This window comes from Entelurus aequoreus, linkage group LG03, assembly GCF_033978785.1.
Source record: "Entelurus aequoreus isolate RoL-2023_Sb linkage group LG03, RoL_Eaeq_v1.1, whole genome shotgun sequence".
Taxonomy (NCBI): domain Eukaryota; kingdom Metazoa; phylum Chordata; class Actinopteri; order Syngnathiformes; family Syngnathidae; genus Entelurus; species Entelurus aequoreus.
In genome coordinates, this window is record NC_084733.1 from 71,356,839 (window position 1) to 71,374,962 (window position 18,124).

Consider the following 18,124-nt stretch of genomic DNA (forward strand, 5'->3'; position numbering starts at 1 on the left):
TGTACTGCATCAACAAGCGACATCAGTGTGTAAAAGATATCACCACATGGGCTCAAGAACACTTCAGAAACCCACTGTCAGTAACTACAGTTGGTCGCTACATCTGTAAGTGCAAGTTGAAACTCTCCTATGCAAGGCGAAAACTGTTTATCAACAACACCCAGAAACGCCATTGGCTTCGCTGGGCCTGAGGTCATCTAAGATGGACTGATACAAAGTGGAATAGTGTTCTGTGGTCTGACGAGTCCACATTTCAAATTGTTTTTGGAAACTGTGGAGTTTGTGTCCTCCGGACCAAAGAGGAAAAGAACCATCCGGATTGTTATAGGCGCAAAGTTGAAAAGCCAGCATGTGTGATGGTATTGGGGTGTATTAGTGCCCAAGACATGGGTAACTTACACATCTGTGAAAGCGCCATTAATGCTGAAAGGTACATACAGGTTTTGGAGCAACATATGTTGCCATCCAAGCAACGTTACCATGGACGCCCCTGCTTATTTCAGCAAGACAATGCCAAGCCACGTGTTACATCAACGTGGCTTCATAGTAAAAGAGTGCGGGTACTAGACTGGCCTGCTTGTATTCCAGACCTGTCTCCCATTGAAAATGTGTGGCGCATTATGAAGCCTAAAATACCACAACGGAGACCCCCGGACTGTTGAACAACTTAAGCTGTGCATCAAGCAAAAATGGGAAATAATTCTACCTGAGAAGCTTAAAAAATGTGTCTCCTCAGTTCCCAAACGTTTACTGAGTGTTGTTAAAAGGAAAGGCCATGTAACACAGTGGGATCATGCCCTTTCCCAACTATTTTGGCACGTGTTGCAGCCTTGAAATTCTAAGTTGATTATTATTTGCAAAAAAAAAATAAAGTTTATGAGTTTGAACATCAAATATGTTGTCTTTGTAGTGCATTCAACTGAATATGGGTTGAAAAGGATTTGCAAATCATTGTATTCCGTTTATATTTACATCTAACACAATTTCCCAACTCATATGGAAACAGGGTTTGTAAATACAAGCGGATAACATAATCCCCCGCTTCCTTCAAAAACTGCCCACAGCCCCCATTTTAACTCCCAACTCAACTCTCGAGCTTGGCACACAAAGCTGTGAGAGTGGGGTGATGAATGGCACAACAAGTGTAACCTGCACAGCAAAGGCTAGGACAGAAATAGACTTCCAAAAGGATACTGATAGCTATAAAGTTCTTCCCGACACAGCTATACTCCATCCCTTTTGACTACTATAACAATTGGTAAAACAGGAGGACACTATCATAAATGAAAATATGTGTAGTATTTGATATATGTTAACTATGTGGCACCAGCTGTTATAAGAGCTGCATTGTTCAGTGTTTCATTGTAAAAACAAAACAAATTGCGATATCTCCGATTACTGAAAATCGCAGCTTTATCGAGCATGTTGGTTGCAATACATTTGAAAATAAAAGTGAGTATTGCACAAATGTGCAATTTAGTCAATGCCCTCTGTAAAACCTTGACTACAAAGTGTTTTTGTTTTGTTTGTCCATCAGTTTGTTCCCGGGCTACTCTCCGGTTTGACAAAAGGTTCTGAAGGATGAATCTGTATTATTCTTTCAACCCAATGTGGCCCCCCGAGTCAAAAGTTTAGGGACCCCTGCCATAGAGGATACGTTTCTGTTTCAGCACTTTTATCCAAATCTTCACCAAAATATCTGCGTGCCATCCCTTGACAATCAGTTGGGTGAAAATTTGTTTGGAATTTTATTGTGTAATCCTGCTGAGTCTGTCCTCCTGCAGTGGTACCTCAATTTAAAATATCTCAACTTAAAAGTATTTATGGCTACAAGCCGCTTCTTTTGTTAGATTTAAAGTTGCGAGGATAATTTGAGTTACGAGCTTCCCCAGTTGAAGTAACAATTGTCCACAGCCCACAGCCAGAGATTGACTTAATCCTGCACTCCAACCTGAGAAACTGAGAAAGATACTGCAAAAGAGAAGAAATGGACGACGTAATAAGAGAAACAAACCATTTTCAAAAATTCTGACTGATTAGCCAACCAGATGAGTCAGTCTGACCACAGTATTGTCAGTCTGCAACACACAGCCTAGCCTCTGCGGCATGCAGCCCCAAACAGTAAAAGGACGGACATTTATCCATAGAAATATGGAGAAGCATATGTAGTACATGCTATTGTAATGTTTTTTAAACATAATTAGTTATCTAAAAGTAAAAACATTTTTCCAAAGTATCTTAAATACAGGTGATTTGGGTGGGGCAAGCGCAAATTAAATTGATTTCAATTCATTTCAAGGGACGTGGCTGATTTAAGATACAAGTGTTTTGAGTTACAAGCTTGGACATGGAAATAATTTAGCTCGTAAGTTGAAGTTCCTCTGTATTTGAAGTCTTCAAAACTGGACTAAGACTTTCGCACACAACTGTATATCATAATATTGGAAAGTCTCTGCACAGGACAGTGGGGAAATGTGACTAAGGACATGTGACATGTTTCAAATTAGTCTATTTTTAGGTCAACTAGTGTACACATTTTGGATGATGGTGGATGCAAAGAGTCAACTTCCACTCCAATAACCGTAAACGTCTCAGGTCAGATAGTCCATAGGCAAAAATCCATATGGTTCTTACTTTGGCATATAGAATTAATCCCAGAGACATTGATGGACATATTCCCAGAAGTATGGCCGGTATTGCATTGATAAGAATCCTTGAAACAGTGTTGGAGTTATCCTTTGTAACCCTCTGTATCCCATTTAGGGTACAACAAATAAAGAGATATCATGTCCTTTGTGAATGGTAGGTGATGCGTGATTAAGTACTCCCATTCTTCTTTCCGGGAAAGCAACATTTTCTCATTTTATAATTCACTCTTGATCAGAGCTATCCTCGGTATGACTGCTGTGCCCCTCCATCTGAATGCTAAAGGTCTTCTCTGATGGCCCTAGTTTGATTTGTCTTTCCGTAAGAACTGACGTTGACTCGCCTTCCCTCGTGAAGTCGAACTCATCGCCGAGCATAACTTGCTGTTCTTTGGAGATCCGAAAGCTGTAGCCCTCCCCTGCACCTCCCTGCAAGGCACTACCCAGGTGAGAAGACCTCAGAGCTTCCATGATCTGCTCATCCGATAAATCGTCATCATCTAGCAGCCCAGAGTCCTCCAGAGTTTGGGAGACGTTAAGCTCTGCGACTATGGTGGTGGTTCCGCTGTCACTCGACTTCTGCACTTTCTTGATGTCCACAGCCACATTTTGTGGATTTTCACCGCTAACTTTTGTTAGATAAGCTAACTCCTCCCTTAGTGGACCTGACACCGAACCTTGTAATTTCTCCAAAGCACCCCTCAGCTGTTCTTTAGGCGCCAAAGAGTCCTCTCGCAGGAACTCCAGCATTGACTCCTGCACTATTGGGGAAACACGAATCTCCTCTTCAATGATGCATTCAGGAATACTCTCTCTGAGAAAGGTACGTTCCCCTGGGGTAAACTTGTAGTCGTCTTGTTCCTTAACGATGGCTCTGCTTTGTGGAAGTCTGTCTTCTTGATAATACCTCTCATCAGACAAGTCATCCACAATGCCATAATGACCATATGAGGTGATGCCACACGTCTCTTCAAGTTCTGAGAGACTATCATCAGGTGTGGAGACAAAATACTCCTCAGGCTCTTGGTCATGGGTGAAATATAAAGTTTCACTCTCCTTAATGACCTCGTGAACCTGAACAGATCCACTCTTAGGATCAACCATAGTTTTCATGCCATCAGCAGCACTCTTCTGAGCATATTGCTCATTTTCCATCTCCTCAATTTGGAAATATGACGAGGGCTCATGAAAACACTTTTCTGTAACTTCATCACCGGAAGACTCCACTGCTTGCTCAATGATCTCCACATTGACTGACCTGTTTTGTAGATTACCCTGACCCTTAAGGCCACTTAGCAGGTTCTTGATCATGCTTCCTGTCGCTGTGTCCTTGATATCCTCCAGAGATACGTTCTTCACTCCTTGACTCAGCAGCTGATCCAGGGAAGAGTCCAAAGAAACATCCACTTCTTCTTTCACTTTGGACTCAAGCACAATCTGAGTCTTAGTCGAGCCATCCTCTTGTGTAGTTTTCTCTACGTGGTAGGTCATATTTGATTCTCCAGAGGAACAATCCTTGGCTTCCAAACCAGCTGGTTTGATGACTTTCTCAATGATCTCCTCGACAGACACACTGTTGAATGCCTTTCCCTCACTTGTCTCCATCGTTGACTCAGATTTACCTTCCTCTTTAAACCCCTTGTCATCTCCTTTATCTGGTTCATCTACCTCTTTCACCCTCTTTGGTTTTGTGTCCAGGCTTGTAATCCCTGGTGAGAGCACTTTTCTTGGTGTGGTCTCAGCAGCAGATGACTTGATGGAACTGGTTTGGTTCTCTACCAGCGAGATCTGTTCGACTTTCTTACTTTTCTCTTCCGTTCTTATTGACTTTTGACTTTGCTTCCCACTCTTTACTACTCCTTTATCTTCTGTGGCACTGGAAACAGCGGCAGAAGAGGCACTCTGGGCTTTAACGAATGAGATCATGTCCCTTCTCGAAGCAGGACTATGATGCTGCGTCCTGGTTGTAAGGGAAATTGGAACCACTCTTGAGGGACTTCTGGACCCTGATTGAACCACAGGAGATCTTCTCAGATGAGAAGAAGGTGGTGTAAACCTGACATCCATACGCTGTCTGGTTGTGGTTCTTGGAGTGTAAGGTTGGCCGGTCGTCTTGATATCTGAGAGAATCAATGGTCACACGGTTTTATATATTTCATGTTCAACAGTGACAATAAGCAACGTGAAATACCTATGAATCTTTCTCTTGAATGTTGGTTCACCCTCCTTTGGGAGTCTTGAAGACCATCTCGCTCACCTTCCAAAAGAGCTCTGGACAACACAACACAAAACAAAACAAAACAAAATAAAAAAATCCAAGCAAACAAGAATAATATCAAATAATCTCTTAGTTTTTGGGATCTTCCTGTGTGAAAAGAAAGAGACCAAATATTTACCTTACAAAGCGTTGTACCTCATCCAGCTCCTCCATCTTGGCCCTTTAGTTAAACTGCCCAGGTTTTGGGATTCTGGTTATGAATTTTAAAAACTTAACCACTCACTAATCTAATAAATACCCCCTTGAAATCTTCTTAAGTCCATACCTTAGCCATGTTTCCAGTCTCAAACACGAGCAAACAAAAGACGCCTCTGACAGAAACAACCTCTCTGAGAGACTGCTACCCAAAAGACTGACCTAAAAATAACAGCTACAATGCAGGGCTGTCCATACTTCCCTTTAAATTCCAAAGCAAATGCTGACTCGGGACACATGCCACCCGCTACATCTCTGGGAAAACATTTGGCCTTCACTGGCTGACTGATACAGACTGATTTATGACGACTGCAGAGTTGCTTTACTGCTGCATGGCCGCCAGGGTCCTGTGCTCTCTCTGCGTTGTTGTGTTTTTCCTTGTTTCTTGCATTGACCAAAGAGAGCATGGTACTAAGTCTAATTCCTTGTCTGTTACACACTTATCCAATAAAGATGATGTTGATACTGTTCTAAGAGAGAGTGGACCACGGCAGATATGAAATACAATGGACGTGTTTTTATGTATCAACATATCAAGGTATTGTCTCTATGAGTATTTACTACCTTACCATACATTAGATGGCTATTTTAATGTATATCGAAGAAACCATAAATACAGCAAAAATGATCTAAACAAGGATATTATCCCAGTATTTCAGAAACATATATTAAATTCCACTCAATCCTTAAGTGACGATTCCATGCAAGCAGCTTATTATATTCAATATTTTATTGTTATTTAAATAGTGTTGTTTTGGTGTTGCATTTAATGTATTCTGCCTTGAAGTTCTCCTATCCAAACTTAGAACGGTGAGCGTGTTCAATTACCGTATTAATCCAAGTGTAAGACTAGGTCGTGTTCAATTCGCAGTCTAGAGTTTGTCACACGCGAACCACCAGGTGGCACCAAAAGCCTTCTTCCCCAAGTGAGTCAGAGGTTTTCTTCCTGTCACTCACTTACTCTCACACAAACACCACTTTCTGGCAACACAGGGACTAGCTCGGAAAAAAGTGTCTCAAAGGTTGTTAGCAAGTGAGCAAACAACAGAGGACAGGTTATTATGCTGCTGTTAAGATAAAGGTGATCAATCAAGAAATATATACTGATATTTTGTTGTCTTTCTCTTGACCAAATATGCTCCCAAAACAGGTCGAGAAAATGAAGTCCTGTGTTCGGTGTTGTCTCACGCTGGGGTCAATCAAGTGTTACAAAACGTCTCGGCTCACCTGTAGGCAGCCACCTCCATGCCCAGGTCCATCTTGACCTGGAGAAGATGCTGATGTTCTTGCATCTTCTGACCAATTGCATCGGCCATCATGTTCCTCTCACGTTCCAGCTGCTCAATAATCATCTGGAGAGGAGAAAATGGGAAACGATATTTTATAATGTACTGCAGTTATAAACTGTGTGTGTGTGTGTGTGTGTGTGTGTGTGTGTGTGTGTGTGTGTGTGTGTGTGTGTGTGTGTGTGTGTGTGTGTGTGTGTGTGTGTGTGTGTGTGTGTGTGTGTGTGTGTGTGTGTGTGTGTTTGTGCCACGCCCGGAAAATGTCACATAAAACTTCAAAATAAAGCAAGGCAAAATAAACGTTATTCTTTTAAAAACAAAATTAAAAATGTAATTTAAAGGCCTACTGAAATGCAATTTTCTTATTTAAACGGGGATAGCAGGTCCATTCTATGTGTCATACTTGATAATTTCGCGATATTGCCATATTTTTGCTGAAAGGATTTAGTAGAGAACATCGACGATAAAGTTTGCAACTTTTGGTCGCTGATAAAAAGCCTTGCCTGTACCGGAAGTAGCGTGACGTCACAGGTTGTGGAGCGCCTCACATCTGCACATTGTTTACAATCATGGCCACCAGCAGCGAGAGCGATTCGGACCAAGAAAGCGACGATTTCCCCATTAATTTGAGCGAGGATGAAAGATTTGTGGATGAGGAAAGTGAGAGTGAAGGACTAGAGGGCAGTGGAAGCGATTCAGATAGGGAAGATGCTGTGAGAGGCGGGTGGGAGCTGATATTCAGCTGGGAATGACTAAAACAGTAAATAAACACAAGACATATATATACTCTATTAGCCACAACATAACCAGGCTTATATTTAACATGCCACAAATTAATCCCGCATAACAAACACCTCCCCCCTCCCATCCATATAACCCGCCAATACAAATCAAACACCCGCACAACACACTCAATCCCACAGCCCAAAGTACCGTTCACCTCCGCAAAGTTCATACAGCACATATATTTCCCCAAAGTCCCCAAAGTTACGTACGTGACATGCACATAGCGGCACGCACGTACGGGCAAGCGATCAAATGTTTGGAAGCCGCAGCTGCGTACTCACGGTAGCGCGTATCCAACTCAAAGTCCTCCTGGTAAGAGTCTCTGTTGTCCCAGTTCTCCACAGGCCAATGGTACAACTTGACTGTCATCTTTCGGGAATGTAAACAATGAAACACCGGCTACGTGTTTGTGTTGCTGCAGCCGTCCGCTAATACAACGCTTCCCACCTACAGCTTTCTTCTTTGCTATCTTCATTGTTCATTAAACAAATTGCAAAAGATTCACCAACACAGATGTCCAGAATACTGTGGAATTTTGCGATGAAAACAGACGACTTAATAGCTGGCCACAATGCTGTCCCAAAATGTCCGCTACAATCTGTGACGTCACGCGCAAACGTCATCATACCGAGACGTTTTCAGCAGGATATTTCGCGGGAAATTTAAAATTGCACTTTACTAATCTGTTAAGATTTCATCATTGATATATAAACTATCAGACTGCGTGGTCGGTAGTAGTGGGTTTCAGTAGGCCTTTAAACATTTTAGTGCATGCCATATAGGTTTAGATGACCACAGCTTGATTCGTTTTTCATTGCACTGACACTATGTCTGACTGAATAACACTGTTAAAAAACTTATGTTCCAGGCAATGTCATACAGTTAGGGTTATATGATATAGAAAATACACAATAAAACTGTATAAATATGGCCAACAATAGCGCTTTTAATACTATTTCCATATCGTGTCCCGCAAATTTGACAGCGACAAGGGAACGAAGGCGTCCTCAGCGAGCGGCTAATGTCCCTCTACAGTGTGAAGCCGCTTCGAAATCACTAATCCTCGCTTGCGGCCAATCAGGTATGGTTTTTTTACATGTACCAGTATCACTGGAGGACATGCTACACTACACACTATAGGAGGATACAATAACCCATGCTAACCGCTAAGCTAGAGCTCTTGAATGTAACCGGGGTGAGTGGATTGATACAAATATTGACATTAGATACCAGTACAGTATCAGTATACAGTCAATACTGCAGGGATAAGATCAATGTTTATTATCTTTTGTTGTTTTTGTTATTGTTTACAAACTTAGGACATTAGAGCTAATAGTATTTTAATTTTTTTGGCATCACCTCAATAGCGGCCAATTAAGTATGTTTCTTACAAGTAACATTATCACTGGAGGACTAGAGATACAATGAATAGCAACCATGCTACACTACACACTATAGGAGGATACAATAAGCCATGCTAACCTCTAAGTTATAGCTCTTGAATGTAAAATGGGGTGGGCGGATTGATACAAATATCGACAGTAACAACACCAATACAGTATCAGTATGCAGCCGATACTAAAGTGATTAGATCGATATTTATTGTCACAAAATGTTTTTGTTGTTTTTGTTATTATTTGGTGCCCAATTAAGTATGTTTCTTACAAGTAGATACAAATATTGACAGTAACAATACCAGTACAGTATCAGTATACAGCCGATACTACAGTGATAAGATCGATATTTATCATCACAAAATGTTTGTGTTGTTTTTGTTATTGTTTGGCGCCCAATTAAGTATGTTTCTTACAAGTAGATACAATTATCGACAGGAATGATACCAAGTTCAGTATCAGTATTCAGTCGATACAGCAGCAATTAAATCGATGTTAACTATCACAAAATCATTTTTTTTGGTTGTGTTTGTTATTGTTTACAAACTTAGGAAATAAGAGCTATTAGTAGTATTTTGTCAGTCACTATTCATCACTTCAATGGGTACCAAGTAAGTATGTTTCTTACAAGTAGCATTATCACTGGAGGACTAGAGATACTTTGAATACAGTAGATAATCATAATACACTACACACTATAGGAGGATAAAATAAGCCATGCTAATCGCTAGATTAGAGCGCTTGAATGTAAACAGGGGTGGGTGGATTGATACAAATATCGACAGTAACGATACCAAGTACAGTATCCGTATGCAGTCGATACTGCATTGATTAGATTGATGTTTGTTATCACAAAATCAATTTTTGTTGTTTTTGTTATTGTTTACAAACTCAGGAAATAATAGCTAATCATAGTTTTTTCTGTCAAATTCCTAATCATCACCTCAGTGGCGGCCAAGTAAGTACGTTTCTTACAAGTATAATTATCACTGGAAAGAATAGCTAAACATGCTACACTACACACTACAAGAGACAACAAAAAAAACATATCTTGCAGCTAAGCTACAGCTCTTAAATGTAGTAAACAAGGATGGGCAGATCGATACAAAATTTGACAGTAATGATACCAAGTATAATACCAGTATATAGTCTATACTACAGTGATTTTATCAATATTTTTTATTATCACAAAATCGTGTTTTGATTTGTTTTTTTGGCGTTTTTGTTATTGTTTACAAACTGAGGAAAAAAAGAGCCAAAAGTAGCATTTGCTTTTGTTTTCAATTTTGCATGATTTACTTTATTACAATATTGTATATGTAATAAGAGGGAATATGGAAATAGATCCAATTAATGAAAACTTATAATGAATAGGAAATGAATGAAAAATAAGGAATACAATCATAATAAAACATTTCATCATTCAATGGTCCTGAAAAGTTCAAATATGAACATTGGTATGACAAATACCGCCTCTGGAACTGCTTGATATCGGATCAATATCCAAATGTGGAGTATCGTCCAAAATGAATGTAAACAACAGACCAATAAGTGCTTATTACATTTTAACAGAAATAGGTTACAACAGAAAGTAACCAGATACAAACAGTAAGATGAATAATAGTTTAGAGAAAATAATGCAAGCAGAACTGACAATGATTATGTCTTTTTCAGGCCACCATCATGGGTACAGTAAGTAACATGTGACTTACTGTACGCAACAACACAAGACTTCACAGTTTTCAGCAGTGTCATTGTCATTTGATTGCCCTGCTTGGGGATTTGTCTTTAAGAACCTTAGAGGGATTTGTCGGTCTGACACTTAATTGGTTTAAGTGGCTGCTGCTTAATCCGCCAGCCATGAAGTTGTGTTGGAAGACAGAACGCCGTCAAGCTGTCCGACCTTCAAAGGTTACACGCGACGACGCTACTTTGGGACACCTGCATTTCAAGCAGGGGTTTCAAACTCCTTGCAGCCTGGGACACCGCTGGAGGTAGACTCTCAGCTGCGCAAAGTATTCACTTCAGAATCACGTTTTTAACCACGGGACTAAATGTGTTCGCACTTCAGCTTGCTTAACGCAAGTTGCTCTTTGTGTTTGTTGTGCTGCAATGTTTGTGTTGCACTGTTATGTCTAGTGGCATTCAAGATTGCCTCAATACATTTAACTATTATCTACCCACTATGCGTTACACCAGGAGTGTGCCAGATACGGCCCGCCATATCGTCAATTTGCACTTTGGTGTTTTCATATTATATAAAAATAGTCAGTGGTCTGCTGCTGCCATTTTAGCAACACCTGGAAGACAACGAAAGTCATCCAAGTCAGTAACCATTAATTGCACAACAGCACAGTGTGTATATTTATATGACCCAGTCCAAACAACCTTCCCTAGTCATGGTGCAGGAAAAAAAATTCAACCAGTAAAAAAGTTCAACACACATGGTCACACATAACAACCTGCTCATTGAACTTTGTGGATGTTATAAAAAAAAAAAAGGTCCAATCAGCATAACAAATCTAAACAACAGCCATTAAAATCCACATATATATATATATATATATATATATATATATATATATATATATATATATATATATATATATATATATATATATATATATATATATATATATATATATATATATATATATATATATATATATATATATATATATATATATATATATAATGGCCCGCGAGTTTGAGACCCCTGCTTTAAAGACTCATGTCATGTTTGTTTGTTTTTTGCATGTTTTGTCACAGAAGAATATATTTACAACATTGAACGTATATTTCAAAGTGAATCTATTGAATAAAAATTAACAGTTCTGATAGATAATATGCGCTCAAAATAGAAATGTGTCGTTTGCGAACGAACGGCTCTTTCAAGTGAACAATGAGAATTGATTCACAGTTGCTAGCCAGTCGCTTTAGAGGTGTTTTGTTTAATGTACAAACCCCGTTTCCATATGAGTTGGGAAATTGTCTTAGGTGTAAATATAAACGGAATACAATGATTTGCAAATCATTTTCAACCCATATTCAGTTGAATATGCTACAAAGACAACATATTTGATGTTCAAACTGATAAACTTTTTTTTTTTTTGGCAAATAATCATTAACTTTAGAATTTGATGCCAGCAACACGTGACAAAGAAGTTGGGAAAGGTGGCAATAAATACTGATAAAGTTGAGGAATGCTCATCAAACACTTATTTGGAACATCCCACAGGTGAACAGGAAAATTGGGAACAGGTGGGTGCCATGATTGGGTATAAAAGTAGATTCCATGAAATGCTCAGTCATTCACAAACAAGGATGGGGCGAGGGTCACCACTTTGTCAACAAATGCGTGAGCAAATTGTTCAACAGTTTAAGAAAAAACTTTCTCAACCAGCTATTGCAAGGAATTTAGGGATTTCACCATCTACGCTCCGTAATATCATCAAAGGGTTCAGAGAATCTGGAGAAATCACTGCACGTAAGCAGCTAAGCCCGTGACCTTCGATCCCTCAGGCTGTACTGCATCAACAAGCGACATCAGTGTGTAAAGGATATCACCACATGGTCTCAGGAACACTTCAGAAACCCACTGTCAGTAACTACAGTTGGTCGCTACATCTGTAAGTGCAAGTTAAAACTCTCCTATGCAAGGCGAAAACCTTTTATCAACAACACCCAGAAACGCCGTCGGCTTCGCTGGGCCTGAGCTCATCTAAGATGGACTGATACAAAGTGGAAAAGTGTTCTGTGGTCTGACGAGTCCACGTTTCAAATTGTTTTTGGAAACTGTGGACGTTGTGTCCTCCGGACCAAAGAGGAAAAGAACCACCCGGATTGTTATAGGCGTAAAGTTGAAAAGCCATCATCTGTGATGGTATGGGGGTGTATTAGTGCCCAAGACATGGGTAACTTACACATCTGTGAAGGCACCATTAATGCTGAAAGGTACATACAGGTTTTGGAGCAACATATGTTGCCATCCAAGAAACGTTACCATGGACGCCCCTGCTTATTTCAGCAAGACAATGCCAAGCCACGTGTTACATCAACGTGGCTTCATAGTAAAAGAGTGCGGGTACTAGACTGGCCTGCCTGTAGTCCAGACCTGTCTCCCATTGAAAATGTGTGGCGCATTATGAAGCCTAAAATACCACAACGGAGACCCCCGGACTGTTGAACAACTTAAGCTGTACATCAAGCAAGAATGGGAAAAAATTCCACCTAATTAGCTTAAAAAATGTGTCTCCTCAGTTCCCAAACGTTTACTGAGTGTTGTTAAAAGGAAAGGCCATGTAACACAGTGGTGAACATGCCCTTTCCCAACTACTTTGGCACGTGTTGCAGCCATGAAATTCTAAGTTAATTATTATTTGCAAAAAAAAAAAAAAGTTTATAAGTTTGAACATCAAATATCTTGTCTTTGTAGTGCATTCAACTGAATATGGGTTGAAAAGGATTTGCAAATCATTGTATTCCGTTTATATTTACATCTAACACAATTTCCCAACTCATATGGAAATGGGGTTTGTAAGAAATTATTACTTTAAAAAAGTAGTTTTATACTTGTGAGTGTTGATGACACAGCTTTGCATCAGTTGATATTCTAGTTTCAAGCATGTTTTACTCAATATAGGTCATAAAATCTCAGCAACAAGCTGTAATATCTTACTGAGATAATTTAGGAGCAAAACCCTTAAAACAAGTAAAACACTAACATAAAATCTGCTTAGTGAGAAGAATTATCTTAACAGACAGAAAATAAGCAAATATCACCCTTATTTGAGATATTTCATCTTATTTAGATTTCAGTTTTTGCAGTGTTTGTGTTATTAGAGCAGTGGTTCTTAACCTTGTTGGAGGTACCGAACCCCACCAGTTTCATATGCGCATTCACAGAACCCTTCTTTAGTGAAAAATAAAAAATAAAAATGTTTCAAATTCAAGACAAAGTTAAATGTTTTTGGTAACACTTTAGTATGGGGAACATATTCTAAGTAACAAAGACTTAATTTAGAGCAGTGGTTCTTAACCTGGGTTCGATCGAACCCTAGGGGTTCGGTGAGTCGGATTCAGGGGTTCGGCGGAAGTCAAACCACACCCGACTTATCGTGTGAATACAAACTTCTCCCTATCGGCGTATTACAGATACGGCAACAGCTGACTGATTTGCAGGTGTGTAATTTGTTGTGAGTTTATGCACTGTGTTGGTTTTGTTGTTTGAACAAGGTGATGTTCATGCTCGGTTCATTTTATGCACCAGTAAAAAAAACATTGCAACACTTTAGTATGGGGAACATATTCACCATTGATTAGTTGCTTAATAACATGCAAATTAGTAATATATTGGCTCTTAACTAGTCATTATTAAGTACTTATTAATGCCTTATTCGGCATGGCCTTATTATAACCCTAACCCTCTAACCCTGACCCTAACCCTAACCAAATAACTCTAAATTAAGTCTTTATTACTTAGAATATGTTCCCCTACTGTCCAAATAACTCTAAATTAAGTCTTTGTTACTTAGAATATGTTCCCCATACTAAAATGTTTCCAAAAACATATAACTTTGTCTTGAATTTGAAAAAAAACACACATTTTATTTTTCACTAAAGAACGGTTCGGTGAATGCGCATATGAAACTGGTGGGGTTCGGTACTTCCAACAAGATTTAGAGTTATTTGGACACTAGGGGAACATATTCTAAGTAATAAAGACTTAATTTAGAGTTATTTGGTTAGGGTTATAATAAGACCATGCTGAATAAGGCATTAATAAGTACTTAATAATGACTAGTTAAAAGCCTATATGTTACTAATTTGCATGTTAATAAGCAACTAATTAATGGTGAATATGTTCCCCATACTAAAGTGTTACCATGTTTTTTTTTTACTGGTGCATAAAATGAACCGTGCATGAACATCACCTTGTTCAAACAACAAAACCAACACAGTGCATAAACTCACAACAAATTACACACCTGCCAATCAGTCAGCTGTTGCCGTATCCGTAATACCCCGATAGGGAGAAGTTTTTATTTACACGATGAGTCGCGTGTGTTTTGACCTCCGCCGAACCCCTGAGGCCAACTCACCGAACCCCTAGGGTTCGATCGAACACAGGTTAAGAACCACTGTATTAGAGTCAATCAATCAATGTTTATTTATATAGCCTTAAATCACAAGTGTTGTCAACATTTCACCTGTTTGCTCTTTTATTCCATTTTTTTTATATATATATATATATATATAATATTTTTAGAAATATCACTAACAATGAGCTTCGGGCCACAAATGGGCCCCGGGGCCAGACTTTGCCCACCCCTGCTCTAACACATGATAAAGTGTCAATCAAAAGTGTGCCTAATGTTGTGTCCCCACCTGATATTCTCCCACGTCGTGACCGAACTTCTCCTGCATGATCATCAGTTCCTCCTCCAGGCGCGCTTGAAGCCGTCCTTGCTTTTCCGCGTCCGTGCGTAATTGGTCCAGCTGCGCGGCGTGCTGCTGCTTCTCGCCCCGCAGGTCGCCCAGCAAGGCCTGCTCCTCCTGCACGGTGCGCTCCATCTCCTCCACCTTCTGCTGGTACACCTCCAGCGTCTCCATCCATCCGTCGGAGAGCCCCCGAGCGTAGCGCTGCACCTCCTCCGCGGATGCTTGCCCGGGGTAGGTTTGCGTGAGGACGCAGGGCGCCTGCACGGCGGAGCCCACCTGACGCCGGAGGTGCTCCATCCCCTGCCTGTGTCGCTCCTCCAGGAAGGCGCGCTCGTTCTGGAGGTCGACTAACCGCTGCTGGAGGGAAGTGTTGGTCTTGTGCGCGTCCCGGAGCTCCTTCTCGCAGCCCTGCAGATCCCCGCTGATGCCCCGGCACGCCTCGCTCTGCTGGCCGCACTGCGCCCGCACCTCCTGCAGCTCCGTCCACAGCCGCTCCCTCTCCACCTCGGCCCGGGACTTCTCCAGACACATCCGCTCCACGCACCTCCTCAGCTCCCGCATCTCGGCCTTGTACTTCGGCTCCCTTTCCGCCACCGTGGCCTGTCTCAGCTGCTTGATCTCGCCCATGAGACGCGCGTTCTCCCGCTCCAGTTGTTGCGTCCTGGAGAGGTACTGGGCCAGCCGGCCGTTCAGCTCCTGCAGCTGATGCTTCTCGCCCTCAAAAGTTCTCTTAAAAGGCAACATGGTGGCGTTTTTAGACGACAAAATCATGGAAAAAAATAATGTCTGTGCAGGAGAGATCTTTTCTCCGTGTGTTTGCTCACAGAAGTGTGACGTCATGCGCCTTCACCGTCCTTTGACAAGTGCACAAAGAGGGCGTGTCCCGCCTCCAAGGATCGCCCCGAGCGAGTTCCTGGCTGATGCTGTGCTGCGTTCAAGTGCTGTCAGACATCTGAAAACCTCTCCGTCAAAAAAAAATCTATAGACCAGGGGCCGTACTTATCAAGCTTCTTAGAATTACTCATAAGAAGTCTGCTAAGAGTTGACTTAAGAGTAAATAAATTATTCGCTGAAAGCTGCACTTAAAAGTTAGTTATCAAGCGTCTTACTCACACTTTCAGCGAAGTGTAGGACTGAATCTTAAGTGTCACACTCAGAGCTGAATTACGACATTACTATGTGCCGTAAACAGAATTTTAGGTGACGTCATTTCTGTGTCCATAGAAATGACCAATCACGGAAGGGAATCCGTTGTCTAAGAATAAAGAAATATCTTGGAAATATTTAAGTGGACAATGGGAGTGTATATTTTGACAATAAACTGCAAAATAATACGAAACAAACTAGTCCCCGCCGGCACTCACGCTACCGCTCCCTCTCTTCTCTCGCCCACACACTCACTGACGTCACTCACCTCACGGCCACACACATACGCTACTGTCATAACATTTTCTTTCCAATTCATTAATTAGGCAACTAATTTGAAACTGGTGTGGGTGGCTCTATATATACTAGCCCACTGCAGCCACATGCAGAAATCAACAAGGAATCGAAAAGTATTAAATCTGTGACAAAAATAATATCCGCTCTGTCTAAACGATACCGTTTGATCAGCTGCTCGTCATCAAAAAAAAACAAAACATTGTTCCGTTCCCTGAACGTTCGCGCACGTCTCTCTCGCCTCAGTGCCATCCCCTGCTGGCAACTCCTAACCACTTAAGACACATCTGAAGGTCTCTTCAATATCGTGGAGAGTAGGAGTGATTCTTAGACTTAAGAACGTTGATAAAAAGCTTTTATTCTTAAGTTTGAGAGTAGGACTAAATTTCGCAAATTCTCAGGACTTAAGTGTAAAATGGCACTCTAAGAAGCTTGATAAGTACGGCCCCAGGAGTGCCCACATTTTTTCCCACAGACTGACAAATCAAAGGGTTTGGGGGGCATTTTTGTTGTTTTCACCCTCAAGACCAGATTTTTTTCAAGGAACTATAGTGGTCACCTGTTCCTGTTCCAGCTCTCCACCCGGATGAATGACTTTCCTGCAGCTGTGTCACAATCTATTTAGTCCTTGTGTTGTTGTTGTTTTTGTCCATTGTCCATTGTCCATATGTAACTTCCTGTCCCCTTGTCTTTTAGGTCCCTTTTGTTTTGATAAACATCAACTGTTACTAAGCTTGGTTAGTCACCTAGAGCAGTGGTCCCCAACCACCGGGCCGTGGCCCGTTACCGGTCCGTGAATCGATTGGTACCGGGCCGCACAAGAAATTAAAAAATAAAATAAAATAAATATTGTATTCATTAAATCAACATAAAAACACAGGATACACTTATAATTAGTGCACCAACCCAAAAAACCTCCCTCCCCCATGTACACTCATTCACACTCATTCGCACAAAATGGTTGTTTCTTTCTGTTATTAATATTTCTGGTTCCTACATTATATATCAATATAGATCAATACAGTCTGCAGGGATACAGTCCGTAAGCACACATGATTGTATTTTTTTATGACAAAAAAAAAATACTGATCTAGAGGGTATATACATTGTAGGGGCCTACACGGGCACCTGAGTAGCTGCACCTCCGCTCCCTCATTACAACAGTCACCTGATCACATGTTCCTGTTCCAGCTGAGCACCTTGAAGTATGCCAGTCACCTTAAAGCAGTCCCAGTCATGTTACTATTCCAGCCAAGCACATGTTACTGATGTTTTCCTACTTTAGAGGAGCACCCGGAGGTATGTCGGTCACATGTTCCTGTTCCAGTTGACTGTCTGAAGTTGTGTTAATAACCTGTTCCTGTTCAAGCTGAACACAAATGCCAGTAACCTGTACCTACTCCAGGTGGTCAACTGAAGTATGTCAGCTGTTCTTTTTCCAGCTGTGGGTCGAAAGGAATGCAAGTTGTCTGTTCCTGTTCCAACCTAAAACATCTAGAGCTATAATGGTTACCTGTTCCTGTTCCAGTTGAAGACCTAGAGTTATTTTAGTCATTTGTTCCTTTTCCATCGCTCCTCCTGGAGATATGGCAGTCACCTAGTACCTACTCCAGCAGGTAATCTGAATTATGTTTCCTGTTCTTATTCCAGCTGTGCATC

The 18,124-nt window shown here is 40.9% G+C and overlaps 1 protein-coding gene across 1 annotated transcript; it reads right to left on the reverse strand.

Moving 5' to 3' along the window:
* Positions 1-268: 268 nt before the first annotated feature.
* Positions 269-15,865, reverse strand: synm (synemin, intermediate filament protein). The gene is made up of 4 exons (XM_062042590.1): positions 14,972-15,865; positions 6,346-6,470; positions 4,837-4,916; positions 269-4,765 (listed from the first exon to the last, which is right to left on the reverse strand). Exons 1-4 carry the CDS (start codon positions 15,863-15,865, stop codon positions 2,871-2,873), a joined length of 2,994 nt encoding a protein of 997 aa, XP_061898574.1. The 3' UTR covers positions 269-2,870.
* Positions 15,866-18,124: the final 2,259 nt, after the last annotated feature.

Bases quoted from the DNA above. Each gene is read 5' to 3' on its own strand.
- synm (XM_062042590.1), bottom strand. From the start codon at position 15,865: ATGACGTCACACTTCTGTGAGCAAACACACGGAGAAAAGATCTCTCCT. The intron at 4,917-6,345 runs GTGAGCCGAGAC...TGTGTTGTCCAG, and splicing joins ATGGAGGTGGCTGCCTACAG to AGCTCTTTTGGAAGGTGAGC. The intron at 4,766-4,836 runs GTATTTCACGTT...TGATTCTCTCAG, and splicing joins TTCAAGAGAAAGATTCATAG to ATATCAAGACGACCGGCCAA.